General features: G+C 45.3%; 1 protein-coding gene and 1 long non-coding RNA gene across 5 annotated transcripts; one reads left to right on the forward strand and one right to left on the reverse strand.

Annotated features, from left to right (window-relative positions):
- Nucleotides 1–3,622: 3,622 nt before the first annotated feature.
- FKBPL (FKBP prolyl isomerase like) lies at nt 3,623–14,332 on the reverse strand. 4 transcript variants are annotated; one of them, XM_063123531.1, is made up of 2 exons: nt 14,168–14,332; nt 3,623–4,712 (listed from the first exon to the last, which is right to left on the reverse strand). In XM_063123531.1, exon 2 carries the CDS (start codon nt 4,608–4,610, stop codon nt 3,636–3,638), a length of 975 nt encoding a protein of 324 aa, XP_062979601.1. In that variant the 5' UTR covers nt 4,611–4,712; nt 14,168–14,332; the 3' UTR covers nt 3,623–3,635. The 4 variants fall into 4 exon arrangements, with proteins under 4 accessions (XP_062979601.1, XP_062979597.1, XP_062979599.1 ...); XM_063123527.1 differs by having other exon boundaries at nt 14,158–14,332; XM_063123529.1 differs by lacking the exon at nt 14,168–14,332 and adding an exon at nt 13,837–13,962.
- Nucleotides 9,261–12,124, forward strand: LOC134396920 (uncharacterized). The gene is made up of 3 exons (XR_010025304.1): nt 9,261–9,348; nt 9,603–9,698; nt 11,858–12,124. It is a non-coding gene; the product is annotated as an uncharacterized LOC134396920 (long non-coding RNA).
- Nucleotides 14,333–14,549: the final 217 nt, after the last annotated feature.

The following is a 14,549-nucleotide window of genomic DNA, read 5'->3' on the forward strand; positions in this document are numbered from 1 at the left end:
GATCTGGGTTCAAATCCCTCGCAGCCGCAAAGCTTACTGAGGGACCATCTCTCAGTGTAATGTCCTGGTCAACGGCTGGTTGGCCACTGTGTGAACAAAATGCTGGACAAGATGGGCCCTCGGTCTGATCCAGCATGGCTCTTCTTACGTACCTCATTGGGCTGTTGTGAGGAATAAGCAGAGAGGCTCTGGGGGAAGGGGAGAATATGTAATCAATGGAGAGCAAGTACAACAAGCAGAGAAATGGATGAGAATCTTTCTCCTGAAGATGTAGCTTTCTATTTGCAGGGAGTTATTTAATGGGGATGTGGGGACATTAAAAAGCAGTAATCCACACCTGTGGTCTGAAATGGCACATTCCTTTTCACCACCTCTTTCTGCGGCATGTGCAGACCCAACCTTAGACACATTCTACGTATTATTAGGGTGACCCTATGGAAAGGAGGACAGGGCTCCTGTATCTTTAAGAGTTGTATTGAAAAGTAAATTTCAGCAGGTGTCATTTGTATATATGGAGAACCTGGTGAAATGTCCTCTTCATCACAGCAGTTAAAGCTGCAGGAGCTATACTAGAGTGACCAGATTTAAAAGAGCGCAGGACACTCTTTAACTGTTGTGATGAAGAGGGAATTTCACCAGGTTCTCCATATACACAAATGACACCTGCTGAAATTTACTTTTCAATACAACTGTTAAAGATACAGGATCCCTGTCCTCTTTTTCATATGGTCACCCTATGTATTATGCTAAAATGAAGTGGTAGAATTCTTGACTATGCCTCTTCGGATTGCAAGTGGCGGGAGGGGATATTTTTGAATGCTTCCCCACATACAAAGCTTCCTGCATGTATTAAATTAGCACAGCAGGGAGAGAACTATGTCAAACCTTTCCTCCCGATATGTTGATTACATCCAGGGAATTAGTTTTGGGTGTTTTTTGTCAGCGTGGGGGAGCATTCAAAAACATGACCTCTCAGCTGTAGCTGCCCAGGCCAGAATTTTACCACCTTATCCTGCATAATTGCCTCCAAGTAGCATCGACCAAAAGAGAACATGTCCGAGGTTAGTCTTGGGGGATACAAGTGTAGGCGTGTTGCGTGGATCAGGCACTGAGGGGAGCGATTAAATCTGACTTGATGCCGAAATATTTCTGGTGGTTCTATTTATCATTTCCAGTGCCTCCCGCCCGCTCCCAGCCTCAAATTCTGTCATATAAAATCCCCATTCATTCCCCTTTATTTTCTTGGATGTTGGACTCTGTGATTATATTATATCTCTGTTTGCAAGTGACATGGTTACAGAATCTCTCTCTCTCTCTATATATATATTACTTAATAAAGACACTTGATTGATTCTCAAGAGCTCGTTTGACTGCATTTTAACTGTGTTTGCCCTAGAATGGCTTTGGGAGGAATTCCCTCATAAAAGGTGTTTTTTTTTTTACCCCTCCTCATAGGGGATACGCCCACTTCCATCAGAACATCCTGGCTTGTTCCCTCTTCTTAGTTTCTGTCTGACCCAGCTCCATTGGTTTCCAGATGGTAAGCAAGGCATGCCAGGTTTAGCAGCCCCTCTCCCGCCCTTCTCTTCACCCAAACCAGTCTTTCCTCACCGCCCCACCGCCCCCCATTCTTTCCCCTTGGTTTACCATCCACAATCCGAGCTTCCCTAGCTCTGCAGTCTCTCAGGAGACGGTTGCTTAGAAACAGCAAAAGGGGTATGTATGGATTCAAAGTGATAGCTGGGCATGTGACAGCCGTAGGGAAGAAAAGGGGGGGCGGAGGGCAGGGAGAGAAACTGAAAAAACCCACAATAACAACAGCAAGGGAGAACTGCGGATTTCATTTTCCCTTGCCACAGCCGAACCTCCAGCCGAACACAGCACCCGGCTCCCACCAGCAATGCACCAAATCAGGGTCACTCGAAGGTTTTCGTTCTTTAAAAAATGGGGGTCATGTGTGCTCCTTTCTCAACCGGACACGTTGCACACCCAAAATTCTTCCACTGGAATAAAATTATGATGGGCTTGCATCACGTTGCTATTTCCGCCCGCCCAACTTTTCGCCTTACCAAAGAATTGATCCCTCCCATCACCCCCCCATCCCACTCCCAAAGAAGGACTTGAAGGTTGACTCTGCAGGGCTAAGCCACACTGTGAATATGTTGCCCCCCTCCCCAAAACAGGGATTATTTATTCTACTCCATCTAGCCGTGAGAGGACAAAAGGGAACGGCAAGCATAAAGCCTACTCCTCTTCTGCAACTACAGAGATGTCACCAGGGCCATGTTTTTCAGCTCACCTTTACAGCCAAAAGGGCTTGAAGGAAACAAAACAAGATAAATTGAAAACACTATGTTAAAATAGTAAGATGAAGGCAGATGTTTTGAGGATGTTGACCTTTATACATGTATATCCTGCCTTTTTTCCTCCTTAAGGAATCCAAGGCGGCATACGTAATCCTCTCCATTTTAGCCTCGCAACAACAACCCTGTGAGGTAGGTTGGGCTGAGAGTCTGTGATTTGCCAAAAGCCACCCAGTGAGCTTCTATGGCTGAGTGAGGACTAGAATCTGGATCTCCTGACTCTCATCAGTCCAACACTGTAGCCACTATACTAAACGGGCTCTCCAAATATATACATAATCCAAATAAAATTATTCACTTGTATAGTGTAGTGGTTGGCATATAGTGGTTAGCACTACACTTGTATAGTGTAGTGGTTAGTTCTAGTCCCCAATTGGCCATGGAAGCTCACCAGGTGACTATGGGCCAATCAGTGACTCTCAGCCTAATTTACCTCACAGGGTTGTTGTGAGGATAAAAGGGAGAGAAGAATCATGTAAGCCAGCCTTCCTCAACCTGGGGCACGCCAGATGTGTTGGACTACAACTCCCAAAATGCCCCAGCCAACTGGCTGGGGCATTCTGGGAGATGCAGTCCAACACATCTGGAGCGTCCCAGGTTGAGGAAGGCTGATGTAAGCCATCTTGAGTTTCTTGCAAGAGAGAAGAAGGTGGGATATAAACGTAATAAATAAAATAAAACCCAGAAGCACAAAACAGAAGCATAAAGTCCAGGGTACACAGCGTGGAGAAGGAACAGTGTAGGGCACATATCTCCACTCCCTGAGCACTGAATGTTCTAGCCAGACCCCATTTAACTGCTGGGATTCCATCAAACACAGCCCACACATTTCTAAAGACTTTTTACTCACTCAGAAGGGATATAAACATGCTTATTCTTTTAAAACAACGGGAAAGAAACATGACCCTTTTGGGATGCCAAATTCCATGCTAGGTATCAACCTTTGAATGTAAGGAGACTTCTTTTTAAATCTTATAGACACAACAAAGTCAGTGTGGTTAATGGGCTTGGATTCAGACCAGGGAGACCTGAGTTCAAATTCCCACTCAGTTATGATATTCACTGGCTGACCTTACACCACCCCCTATCCTTTCAGCCCGCCCACCCCATACAGGTGTCGTGTAGATAAGAATGGGGAGATCCCTGCCATGGTAACCATTTTGTGAGAGCGCCCACAACACCCTCAAAATTCCAAATGTGCCCACTGACCCAAAAAGGTTGGGGACCCCGATAAATATCTATAAAAGCAATGACACTGCTTAATTCTTTTATTCAGGCAAACATTTTCTGCATGGCTCGGGCCAGCTTGGCGTCTCGGGCCCTTATCCGCTCAGTCACCCTTTCCAGTTCCCTCCGGGCAGCTCGGTTCCCTGGCTCCACCTGCAAGACCCCCTTCAGATCCTGGGCTGCCCCCTCCAGGTCATTCATAGCATCGCAAGCTAAACCCCGTCGAAACAGCGCCTTGGTGTTGGCCGGCTGGAGCGCCAGCGTCTTGGTACAGTTGCAGGCGGCATTTGCTGGCTGCCGCAACCTCAGCTGACAGGCAGCCAGGTTGGCATGGAGCTCAGCTTTAATTTGGTCATAGTCCGGGGGAGGGGCAGCCACCACAAGCAGACGCAAAGCCTTGGCATAGCGTCTCGCCGCTGCGCCAACATCTCCCGCCCGGTACAGCTCACTGCCCCGCTCTTTGTTGCTAATAACCAGGTCCCATTTCTCGCTGGCGTTCATCTCCCAGGACTCTTTGGCCTCTGTGAAGCTTGCAAGTTGGACAATAATCTTACCTCCTCCGGTCAACCTTAATTCAGCCTGCTCCCCAGCCAGCATAGTTTCCAGGCAACAGTCCACGACTCCATCCCACTCAGCATCACCCCCACCCAGCTCCACCTCATCCCACCTGTGGGATGGGTAACTCATGGGTCCTCCTGGATCAGCCTCAATGAAGACCTGACAAAGGGACCCTTCTTTAGGCTTATCTAAACCTGTACCAGTCTTCAGAACCAGTTTGATAAATGTCCCATCTGGACAGGCCCAAGGAATGCCCCCATTGGCTGTTCTTGGCTGGTTGGACGCAGGCAGGTTTTCTTTCAGGTCCTTTTTCACTTTGGTACCAGTCTCCTTTTCTCTACTCCCAACAAACACATCTTGGCTATTTCCTTCGCTACCAGCTGATCTCTGGTTTGGCTTCTTGCTCTCTTCCCATTCTCCTAGAGCTGATGTCTTCCCACTGGCCGATTCTGGATTTGCCATTACTTTCTCAGCAAAATTAGTTTAGCGATGGGATATTCCTGTATATAGTAGTGGGTGATGCGATGAAGCGGTTTGTGATGAGGAAATCCAGCCCAATAAATGCTAAAAAGAAGAAAGACAGAAAGGTGTTGCAATTATAAATGGCTCTTCTGCATTTTCCCGACCACCCATATTCAACCTTGACCCCTTTTGAGATGCAGCATACTTCAGTAGATAGAAAGGTGGATGGTCCTACCCCCCCCATCCCACTTCAGTCAAAGATTCACTGTGTGGCCTTGGGAAAGTCACAAGTCTTTCAGGTTTAGTACCTCATCTGTAAAATAGGAACAAAGCTGTTTAAAGCATAGTTGTTGCAAGGACGGAGAAAGATTACGAAGTGTTTGCACCTTAAAAAGGGCTCTAGAAAAAAAAATGCTAATAAGGGTGGACATCTTCAGCCAGATATTTGGCATTCTTTCAATTAAGCGCACACTGCCATGGCTTACAGGACTTCAAAGATCCCTTGCTTGCCCACTCCCTTTTGCTAACAAGACTAAGAAGGCCCTGCCGCATTTGTCAACATTCTATTGCATCCCAAGCAATTAGAATGTTCATGACCATTTAATGACATCACAGCAAGTTGGCCAATGGCTAGGTAGGGCTTGTATTTGACAGCCAATTTTCAGCTTATTCTCTCTTCTTATGTCAGCTGCCCTCCTAACATCTGATTTCACCTATCCACCAAATTCAATAGACTCAACTTATCTTACAGACTGAAAACAGACCTCAAAATGGAATATATAGGGCTCCCGAACACCCTACTGTCTTATTTCCTATTTCTTCTTCCCTCATATCCACATTCCAACAGAGCAGCAGCGAAATGCTGAACTCTCTTTTTAGTGTGTTCAAGTCCCCTAGACTTTCCCCTTCTAAATTTCACACACCCTTTTTTAAAAAATTTTTTAACCACTACCACTCGTGTTTTCCTCTTACCCTCTTGCTCAGTACAGGTTCTCAGTGCCCGAAGGATGGACTGTGGTGGGGGCAGAGAATGCGTTTCAGCTGCAGTCTCAATCACACTCTATCTAGTCCCCTTCTGCATCCCCCCTTCTTTTTCCTTCCAACGTCATTTCCTCAGCAACCACCTGTCTTAGCAACAACTGTAAGCTGAAACCACCCTTCAGGAGATAGCAAGATAGAGGCAGACAGAAAAAGACTAAAATCAAGGGAACCCTTCCTGAACCCTGAATTATGAGATTATGAGATATCCTTTCTGTTTATAGTCATTATTTTCTCCTTCATGAAATCTCACAAGGTACAGTATATCTACAAATTTTAACCAGCTCCTAGAGCAGCAGAGGTTTAGCAATAAATGTTCGAAATAATACAGAAAGCCGCTATGAAAGATCAGTTCAAAAGGTCAATGGTCTTCCCCACCATTTTGTTATGTTAGGTTGTAATCCCTATGTGCACTTACCTGAAAAAAGCTCCACTGAACACAATGGGTCTTACTGCTTTGTAAATATGCACAGGCTTACATTGTAAGAATACAAATATCAACTAATTTAGAGGAGTTAGCAAAAAATAAATGAAAATGAAATTAGATACTGTATATCATAGTACTTTGGAGGAAATGATGGGGCTAGCAAAGTTTCCAGGGGTGCAGAACAGTTTTCAGGTGAAGGGGCAAATGACACCCCCACCCCCAATCCCTCTGCAGACTGGATGATGTCAGGGGTCCATGATGACCCTCAGCTGAAGTATGACCTTGGAGCTCCAGCTGGCACTTTGGCCAGTGACCAGCATTGCTGTGCATGAGCTGGGCAAAGCTTGCATGCAATAAATTATAGAGTGAAGTATAAAAAGGAGGACAGGGCTCCCATATCTTTATTTATTTAATTTATTTATTGTTGCATTTATATCCCGCTTTTTCCCCTCCAATGAACCCAAGGCAGCGTACATTCTCCTCTCCATCTTATCTTCACAACAACCCTGTGAGTTAGGTTGGGCTGAGAGTGTGTGACTGGCCCAAAGTCACCCAGTGGGTTTCCATGGCGAAGTGGGGACTAGAACCCGGATCTCCCGACTCCCAGTCCAACACCTTAGCCAGTACACTACACTGGTGTAGTTGTATCGAAAAGGGAATTCCAGCAGGTGTCATTTGTATGCATGCAGCATACAAATTCCCTCCTGATAAAATTCCCTCCTCATCACTACAGTTAAAGCTATAGGAGCTATACTAGAGTGACCAAATACAAAAGAGGGCAGGGCCTCTGCAGTTTTAACTGTTCTGATGAAGAGAGGATTTCACTGCATAGATACAAATAACACCTACTGAAATTCCCTTTTCTATACAACCATTAGAGACAGGAGCCCTGTCCTCCTTTTCATATGGTCACCCTAATTCAATAAAGCTGCCCCTTCGGGGGGGGGGGGGGGGCTGGGGGCTGGAGGAGACTCCAGCTGCGGCTTCGCCTGCACCCTGTTCTTTCCCAATAGGGGAAGGTGCCGGTGGGCAAATACCCAACTATGGGTGTCATGCAGACAGATTCGGGTGACCCTGCTAATATCTTCAATCCATGATCGGAGCGAACATCTGGGATTCCTTTTGCGGCTTGCTTGCCTGAGTGGTTCATAGGGGAATCCACTGTTTGGGAAGGAGGGAAAATTGGGCTTCAGGGGGGTAGGACTCCTGGAGGAATCCAAAGAACCTCCATGGGCCGGAGGTCTGGGTAGTCCTTTCTCATGAAGAGAAAGAGTTTGTTTATTTTAGCATTTTTATCTCGCCCTTTAGCCAAAAAGGCTCGCAAGGCGGCTTACAAAAACATTTCTTAAGACAGTCCCTGCCCACAGGCTTACAATCTAAAAAACATGACACAGAAGGAAAGGGGATGGGGGGGGGGGGGGGAGAAAAGCAGAGGTAGCATCCTTGTATGTCCCCTCCCATTCCAGAGACTTTCCTAAGCTTTAACTTGCCAACTACCAAACAAATGAATTGGATGAACCCTAGTACAGATTTGTCCTCCGAGAAATGGCAATATTGACCAGGGATTCTTCAGAGTCTCTCTCTTTCAAAAAAAACACCCAACCTATGGTTAGGATGAATTCTGACCAGCTAGCCTTCTATGCACAGGGGAAATTGAATTTTTAAAAAAGAAAAGAAAAAAAAGACTTGACTAGTTTTTATCGTAAACAGCCTTGGGAGTCATTATGCCTGAAAGGAGGCCTATAAATATAGTTTAAAAAATAAATAAGTATTTGGAACCCAATGCTTTTGGCTAACTAACTGGAAGTGTTCCAGACTCAGGGGAAGGACTTTTAAAAGACCCTTTCAAAGGGCCATAACAGACTGTGCTACATAAAACAGCTGCCATCAACACTTAGAATGTGGATGCTTAGTGTGTGGAAAAGGAAATTTACCTACCTATGGCTTTCCAAAGTAATTTAAACAAAAAAACTAGTGTTTGCTTAAATTGGCTCCCCCTGCCCTGAAAACTGGCTTTTTTTCATAAATTATGACAGTACAAAAGGTGATGGAGAAGAGAGATAAAGCATGAAGCTAACAAGGAATGAATGCAAGCTAATGCAGATATATGCATTTGTAGCCCAAACCTCTGCTTCTCTACCCAGAAAAAAGTTGCACCAAATTCAACCGGATTATGTCCTGGGAAGCATCTTTAGGAAGAGGATTAGGCCTTCATCCCAATGATAAAAACGGTCACTGCAATGAAGGGGGAAACTATGGCCTTAGCTAGATGTAAGGATTATCCCAGGCAAATGGAGGGGTCGTCCCTGCCTGCTCCCAGTATCCCCTGTGTGTCATTTGGATATACAGGGATGATCCCGGGATATAGGCCTGGTCTAGCCATGGCCTCTATCTATCTATCTATCTGTCTATCTATCTATCTAAGAACTGTGCACAAAATTACTCTTAGTGGTTATCCTTTACAAAGCACACTTACAGTTATTGATTTAATGAATTTATATACGACCCTTCAAGCAACAATATAATACAAAACCACAATAAAAATAGACTATTTTTTTAAAAAAGAAATCCAATAAAACCAGCTGCAGATTAGATTAAAGCAATTAAAACACAGAACTTCAAAGATTAAAAAGGCCTGGGAGAAAAGGTCCTCACCTGGTGCCAAAAAGATGACAAAGTAGGCACCAGGCGTTCCACTTTGGGAAGCTACCACTAAAAAGGCCCTCTCCAGTTGCCTCCTCCCTCGCCTAAGGCAGGGCCTCATTTATTGACCTCAGCGCTAGAAACCCTAAGCCTCTCACTCCCTGTCCCCCGCAATAACATGTTTCCTCACTGGCAGCTGGGATTGCTATGAAATAGGTTTCTGTTGCTGCTGAAAACTGTGGGTTCAGAGGAGTTGTTTAGTGTGTTGTGGCTAAGACCCCACAGATTACTTGTCCTTTGCCACACCACCCATGCCACCCATTTTGTGGTGGTGCCTGGGACAGTTTCTCAAATTTCCAAATATGCCCATGGCTCAAAAATGTTGCCTATCCCTGCATTAGACTCTGCATTGTTGCTGTTTTGCTGCATAAGACTAACACAGCTAATGCCCTGGAGTTTAGAAGTAAAGAGATAATAAACTACATCTCCCACAATGCTTCTCTCTACCGTTCAAACCCACCTCCTTCCTCCTTCCCCTTTTATAAGCCCTTTAATGAAAAGGAATAACGCAGGGAATCCGGGCTGACAGGCACTCTCCCTCATAAGGCATGGTGTGACTCATAATTGGTGGTAAGTACAGGGTCTGTGGAGGTAAATAAAGGTCACAGGAGCCAGGACTTCTGGACCAGCTGGGGAGAGGGTGTGGGAAATCTAGTAGGTGAAAGGAGAAAGCTGGGAAGCCAAGGCTCCTGGATTAGGAGGGCAGGGGAGACGTTTAGCACACACACAAAAAGCTGGGAGCCAAGGGCATAGAATAGCCACGCAGGGGCTTCCAGTTTCTCAAGGTAAAACACATCCCTAAATATTTTATCTCTCTAATACAGCTTGCCGTTATGTGGCTAGGAAAATAGCAGCATCGCTGCGTAATGAGGACCTGGGAGAGCCTGTGCTGGCATGCAAGAATCGGGTGTGCCAAGCTGGTAAGAGATCCCCCTTCTCCTGGCTAACCTTAATCTGATGGAAGATTCTCCTTCCAGCGACTGTAGCCTCTGCTTAAGGACCCCCCATCAAATCTCACCTCTTCTGTGAAACCTTTATCTCCAAGCCCTTAATCCTCATCGCAACTGGGACCCCAGCTCCAGCCAAAGCCCTTTAGCTTCACCTGCTACCCTTCTCTCTCTCCTCCTTTCCCCGGAGTTGTTTTCCACAGTCAAAATTTACATTGCAAGGTACTTGGGGCAGAGAGCAATTTCCTGCTAGGTTAGGGGGAAAGGTGTGTTGATGGCAATCTGTAAAGCACTATGTGCCCTGATGGTTCCCTGGGAATAATTCCTAAATCATAATTTAAGCTGCAAAAGTTACTGTGCCCCATAGTTATCTAGATCAGCCTTCCTCAACCTGGTGCCCTCCAGGTACATTGCACTACAACTCTCACCATCCCCAGCCATCCCGGCTGGGGATGATAGGAGTTGTAGTCCAACACATCTGGAGGACATCAGGCTGGGGAAGGCTGAGTAAGATCATTGTTGCCCAGACCTCTGGCCCCAATCCATTTGTCCTTACACTTCCAAGAAAAGCCAGGAGTCCTTGCTCACACCTTCTTCCCAACCCTATAGATTCCTTTCCTCTTCAGGGATTTGGTTGCCAGCATTTTTATTGGCTCTTAATGCTTTTCCCCATGTTCCGAAAAGCTTTGACTGCCAGTTGCTGCAGATCAAGTGGCTGTTATAGGCAAAGAGCCAAACCAGACATTTTTTTCCTGCTCAGGTGTCAATCCTACAGCCTTCTGCTTCAAGGGTAAGCCTGCAGCTCAGTGGCACAAACACCACACCTTCCTTGAATGTGGACCTTAGGTTTGATCCCTTGCATCTCCAGTTAAGGGAATATGAATAGCAGGCAAAAAACAGTATTGCCACTTTTCCCCCCTGATAGTTGTTCAGTGTCAGACTTGTCGATCCAAGCAGGATTCTCATTTAAATGGTACAAGGTTAGAATCCCAGATAAGCTCTTCTTGCATATATTGCTTCGGTGAAGGACAGACAAGGGACTATATGTTAGCGGAGCTGATACCTCTGGAGAAGATCCCAGATTCATTATCTTGGCATCTCCAAAGGCCCAGGTAGTACCTACTGGGAAAGGCTCGGAGGAACGCAGGAAGCTGCCCCATACCAAGTCAGACCCTTGGTTTATCTGGCCCAATATTGTTAACACTGACTGGCAACAGTTCTTCAATGTTTCAGGCAGAATTTTTTCCAGCCTCACCTGGAGATGCTGGCTATCAAACCTAGAACCTTCTGCATACAAAGTATGTGTTTTATTGCACAGAGTCACAGCCCTTCCTTCTTCTCTGCCCGAGCTCCTGGAGAACCAGTCTAGGCTAGATAGACAAATAGTCCGACCTACTCAACTTTCTTTGCTCCTTCACGAGCTGTATGGCATGCACAAATTCAACATGTACAGCTTCCAAACTGCACCTGCTGAATTTCTGCCTGCCATACAGCTCTTAAAGGCACAGAACAACCTTCAGAGGGGGAAAAACAGTGGCACCCTACTAAAAAGAACTTAGTTGTAGATTTGATGATTTTAAAGTTATACAGTCTATAACAGAGCAGGGATGGGCAACTCATTTTCTGTCGAGGGCTAGTCGGTTTTTCTCCTGCCCTCTTCTTTCCCACACAGTGGTCTGTCAGGGAAGGGACAGATCACTCTTGCCAGATGTCTGAATTTATTATATACAGAGAGTTTTCCCACTCCAGGTTGAGATGCATCACTCTTGCTTAAGGGGTGATCAGTCCTCAGTTCAAATCCCAGACAAGCTCTTCTTTTTTAATTTAGGCTGAGGGTAGCAGGTTGCTCAGCCCTGTGGACTCTACAAGGAGCATTGGTTTTGTCCAGCTAAGAACACCTTTTATATCTCTTAAGCCGCTTCTGCCCTCAAAACCTCAGCCCACCTTTCTAAACATTGCTTCCTCTCACTAGACCCCATTTCTCTCCTATACAACTTGAGAGTTTTGTCTCCGTGCTCCTAGTCCATCTTCTTAATCCTAAACCATTTTTCTTTACCACTGAATTCCACATTTTCAATTTCCTGGAGCCTGGACAGCACCCACATATTTTATTGTTGTTGTTTTCTTAACAGGTGCCACCCCAAAAAACAAAACCATGTCACAATCTACCAGTTGCTCTCTTACTTCGGGGTGCCCCCCTGCTGCCACTTCAGAAGTTGGGACCCAGAAGCCTCATTCTTGATGGGATAAAATAAGGGCCGGCGAAAGGGAAATGATGGTTCGTTTGACAACTCCTGTACATGCGGGAATTGAACAGACCTGAGGATCCTTTTGCTTCCCCCCTCATCACTATTTCACTATGAAAACTCTTAAAATAAAGAAATACTTGTGTACCCAAAGACACCAATGTGTTGTTAGAAAGGTAACTTTGGGGTTGATTAGAAAAACCGGCATAGTAAGGAATTGTGAAATATTATTATTTATTTATTTATTTATTTATATAGCACCATCAATGTACATGGTGCACTGATTCATTTATTTTTTACTTTATTTTTCAGTCACCCAATAACTGTTGTTTTCTGGGCATTTTACAAAATAGCAAATCAGTTTAAAATTTTAGAACCAAGACATATACAGTTTTATAACACAGCATTAAGACAATTTCAAAACAGAAAGAAAAATAAAATAAAAATTGTTATCAAGCAGCAGATAATACAGACTAAAAAAAACCATTTTTTTCCAGAGAGTAAAATGGCCACATTTAAAAGCACTGCATAATACAGGGTTTAATGTATCAGATTTTAAATGCCTTGAGAATAAAATGGCCTTTGTCTGGTGCTGAAAAGGACATTAAAGGTGAGTCTCTCTGGGCGGGTGTTGTGCAAAAAAGGGCCCACTACTGACAAGGCTTTTGTAGTTGTTGACATTTTAAAGTATGTGAAAATGATCAACCTAACTATCCCACATCGCCAGTTTGAAAAACTGAACATAGGTATATTATTCAAAAACTGTACTCTTTGGAAACCAGATTTACACAATATGTTTAAAAGAATGTAGATGAACACCTACATGTAGAAGTAAAAACAAATGCGTTAAGTAGAAATACTGTGGTGATAATTATTCCCAAAGTTCTTTAAAGGGATAGACCAGATATTATTCCCACCCACCCCCACAAAGAAACCTGCTCACCATCCTTCTCTGATGAACTACTTGTCTATTCGCATAGAAGCGAACACACAAATTTTAATCAGTAAATCCTGAATGATAACTTCAAGGTCTGTTGCAAAGAATGTCTGAAATATTGGCAAATGTTGACATTTACATGCTAATGTTGAGTGTCCCAAACAGATTTGGTCAATGTCCAAAGACTCAGAAATACACCCAGGAATATTGATGCTTTTTCCTGCAGGTCGGGGTGGGGGGTGGGGGGAAAGAGGCCCTTTCTCAGCACAGCAGTGAAAATCTCTAATTAGGTGCTGATCGAAAATAGATTTTTCCTGATGGAGAGAGGGACTAGAGCAGTGGTTCCCAAACTTTTTCAGGTAACCGCCCCCTTGGTTCTACAAACTCATGCCCAGAGCCCCCTACCCTACACTATAAAATCATTATTCAGAATAGCAGTTTTCAACGAGCCACTAAGGACGATAATAACAATAAAATTCAAAACAGTAACAATTAATTGACTATTTATTCAAAATCTGAAGCACCTGCTGCAGGCTTGCCAAGGAAGAGGGGGAAAGAGAGCCAATGCCTCTGTTTTGCAGCCGGCATGGCGGGGCACACCAAGCAGGTATGTCTCTTCATTAGTGTTTTGGTGCTTTTGAAACATTTCAATTCACTGTTAAAAGGACTCCGTTAAACGGTATTATTACATGTGTGGATTCTTCCCCTCTATGGCTTGAGACCAAAGTACCTTTTCCCATAAAAATGTCCCTGGATTTTAAGACCTTCTGGAGAGGCGCTTCTTGGAAAAGACCACATCAAGCACCCCCCTGCCGCCCCTTTGAGCCCCCCTATGCAATCCCCCCCCAAGGGGGTGGTACCACCCACCTTGGGAACCACTGGACTAGAGCAAAGGGAGGAAACTGCTGAATGATTCAATTCTGCTTACTTCTCAGTAGACAGGCAGAGGCTTGATATTTGGGATGCTATTTGAAACTGCTGCTGAGTAATTAGGGTGACATCATGGAAAGGAGGTCAGGGCTCCTGTATCTTTAACAGTTGTATAGAAATGGGAAACAACCGTTGATTAGCGTGTGGTCCGAACTCAGCCCTAGGGTCCAAACACGCAACCAAACTACAATTCCCAGGAGAACTTGCGTGAATCAGCCACTCTGTACGCATGCGCCGTTCTTCCCATCAGCACACCACGGTCTACCGGGGCAGCTAACATCTCTACTCTGCATTGCGCGTGCGTCGAGCTATTACTTACCCGGCCTCACCTCGTAGAAAATGCTGACCCGTCACGCGTAGCGAGCTCTGTTCCGTTGCGGTGGAGCTCAATGCGTCATCAAGGCGAAGCTCCTACAGCGCATGCGCAAGTCGATTTAACCCTGCTCCACGCTGATTCCATCAAAAGCACACCCCTGCAAGGCGCTTGCGCCCAGATTATGGCTACCGCTACCCATGCGTGTTTGTGTCCGCCGCCTTGGGCGCATGCGTTTCTTCTCGGTACGCTTCCGCATCATCCTTCTTTTCCGTTGGTGGATAGTCCGGCTGCGTCCCGCCTCCCCTCGGTTTTGGTTGGTCAGAGGAGTACAGTTGTGGGCTTCCCATTGGTCCGAGTTGTTGCTATGGCAGCAGTGGGCTGGGTGGGAATCGCTG

The sequence above is a fragment of the Elgaria multicarinata genome, chromosome 3, assembly GCF_023053635.1.
Source record: "Elgaria multicarinata webbii isolate HBS135686 ecotype San Diego chromosome 3, rElgMul1.1.pri, whole genome shotgun sequence".
In the NCBI taxonomy this organism is placed as follows: Eukaryota; Metazoa; Chordata; class Lepidosauria; order Squamata; family Anguidae; genus Elgaria; species Elgaria multicarinata.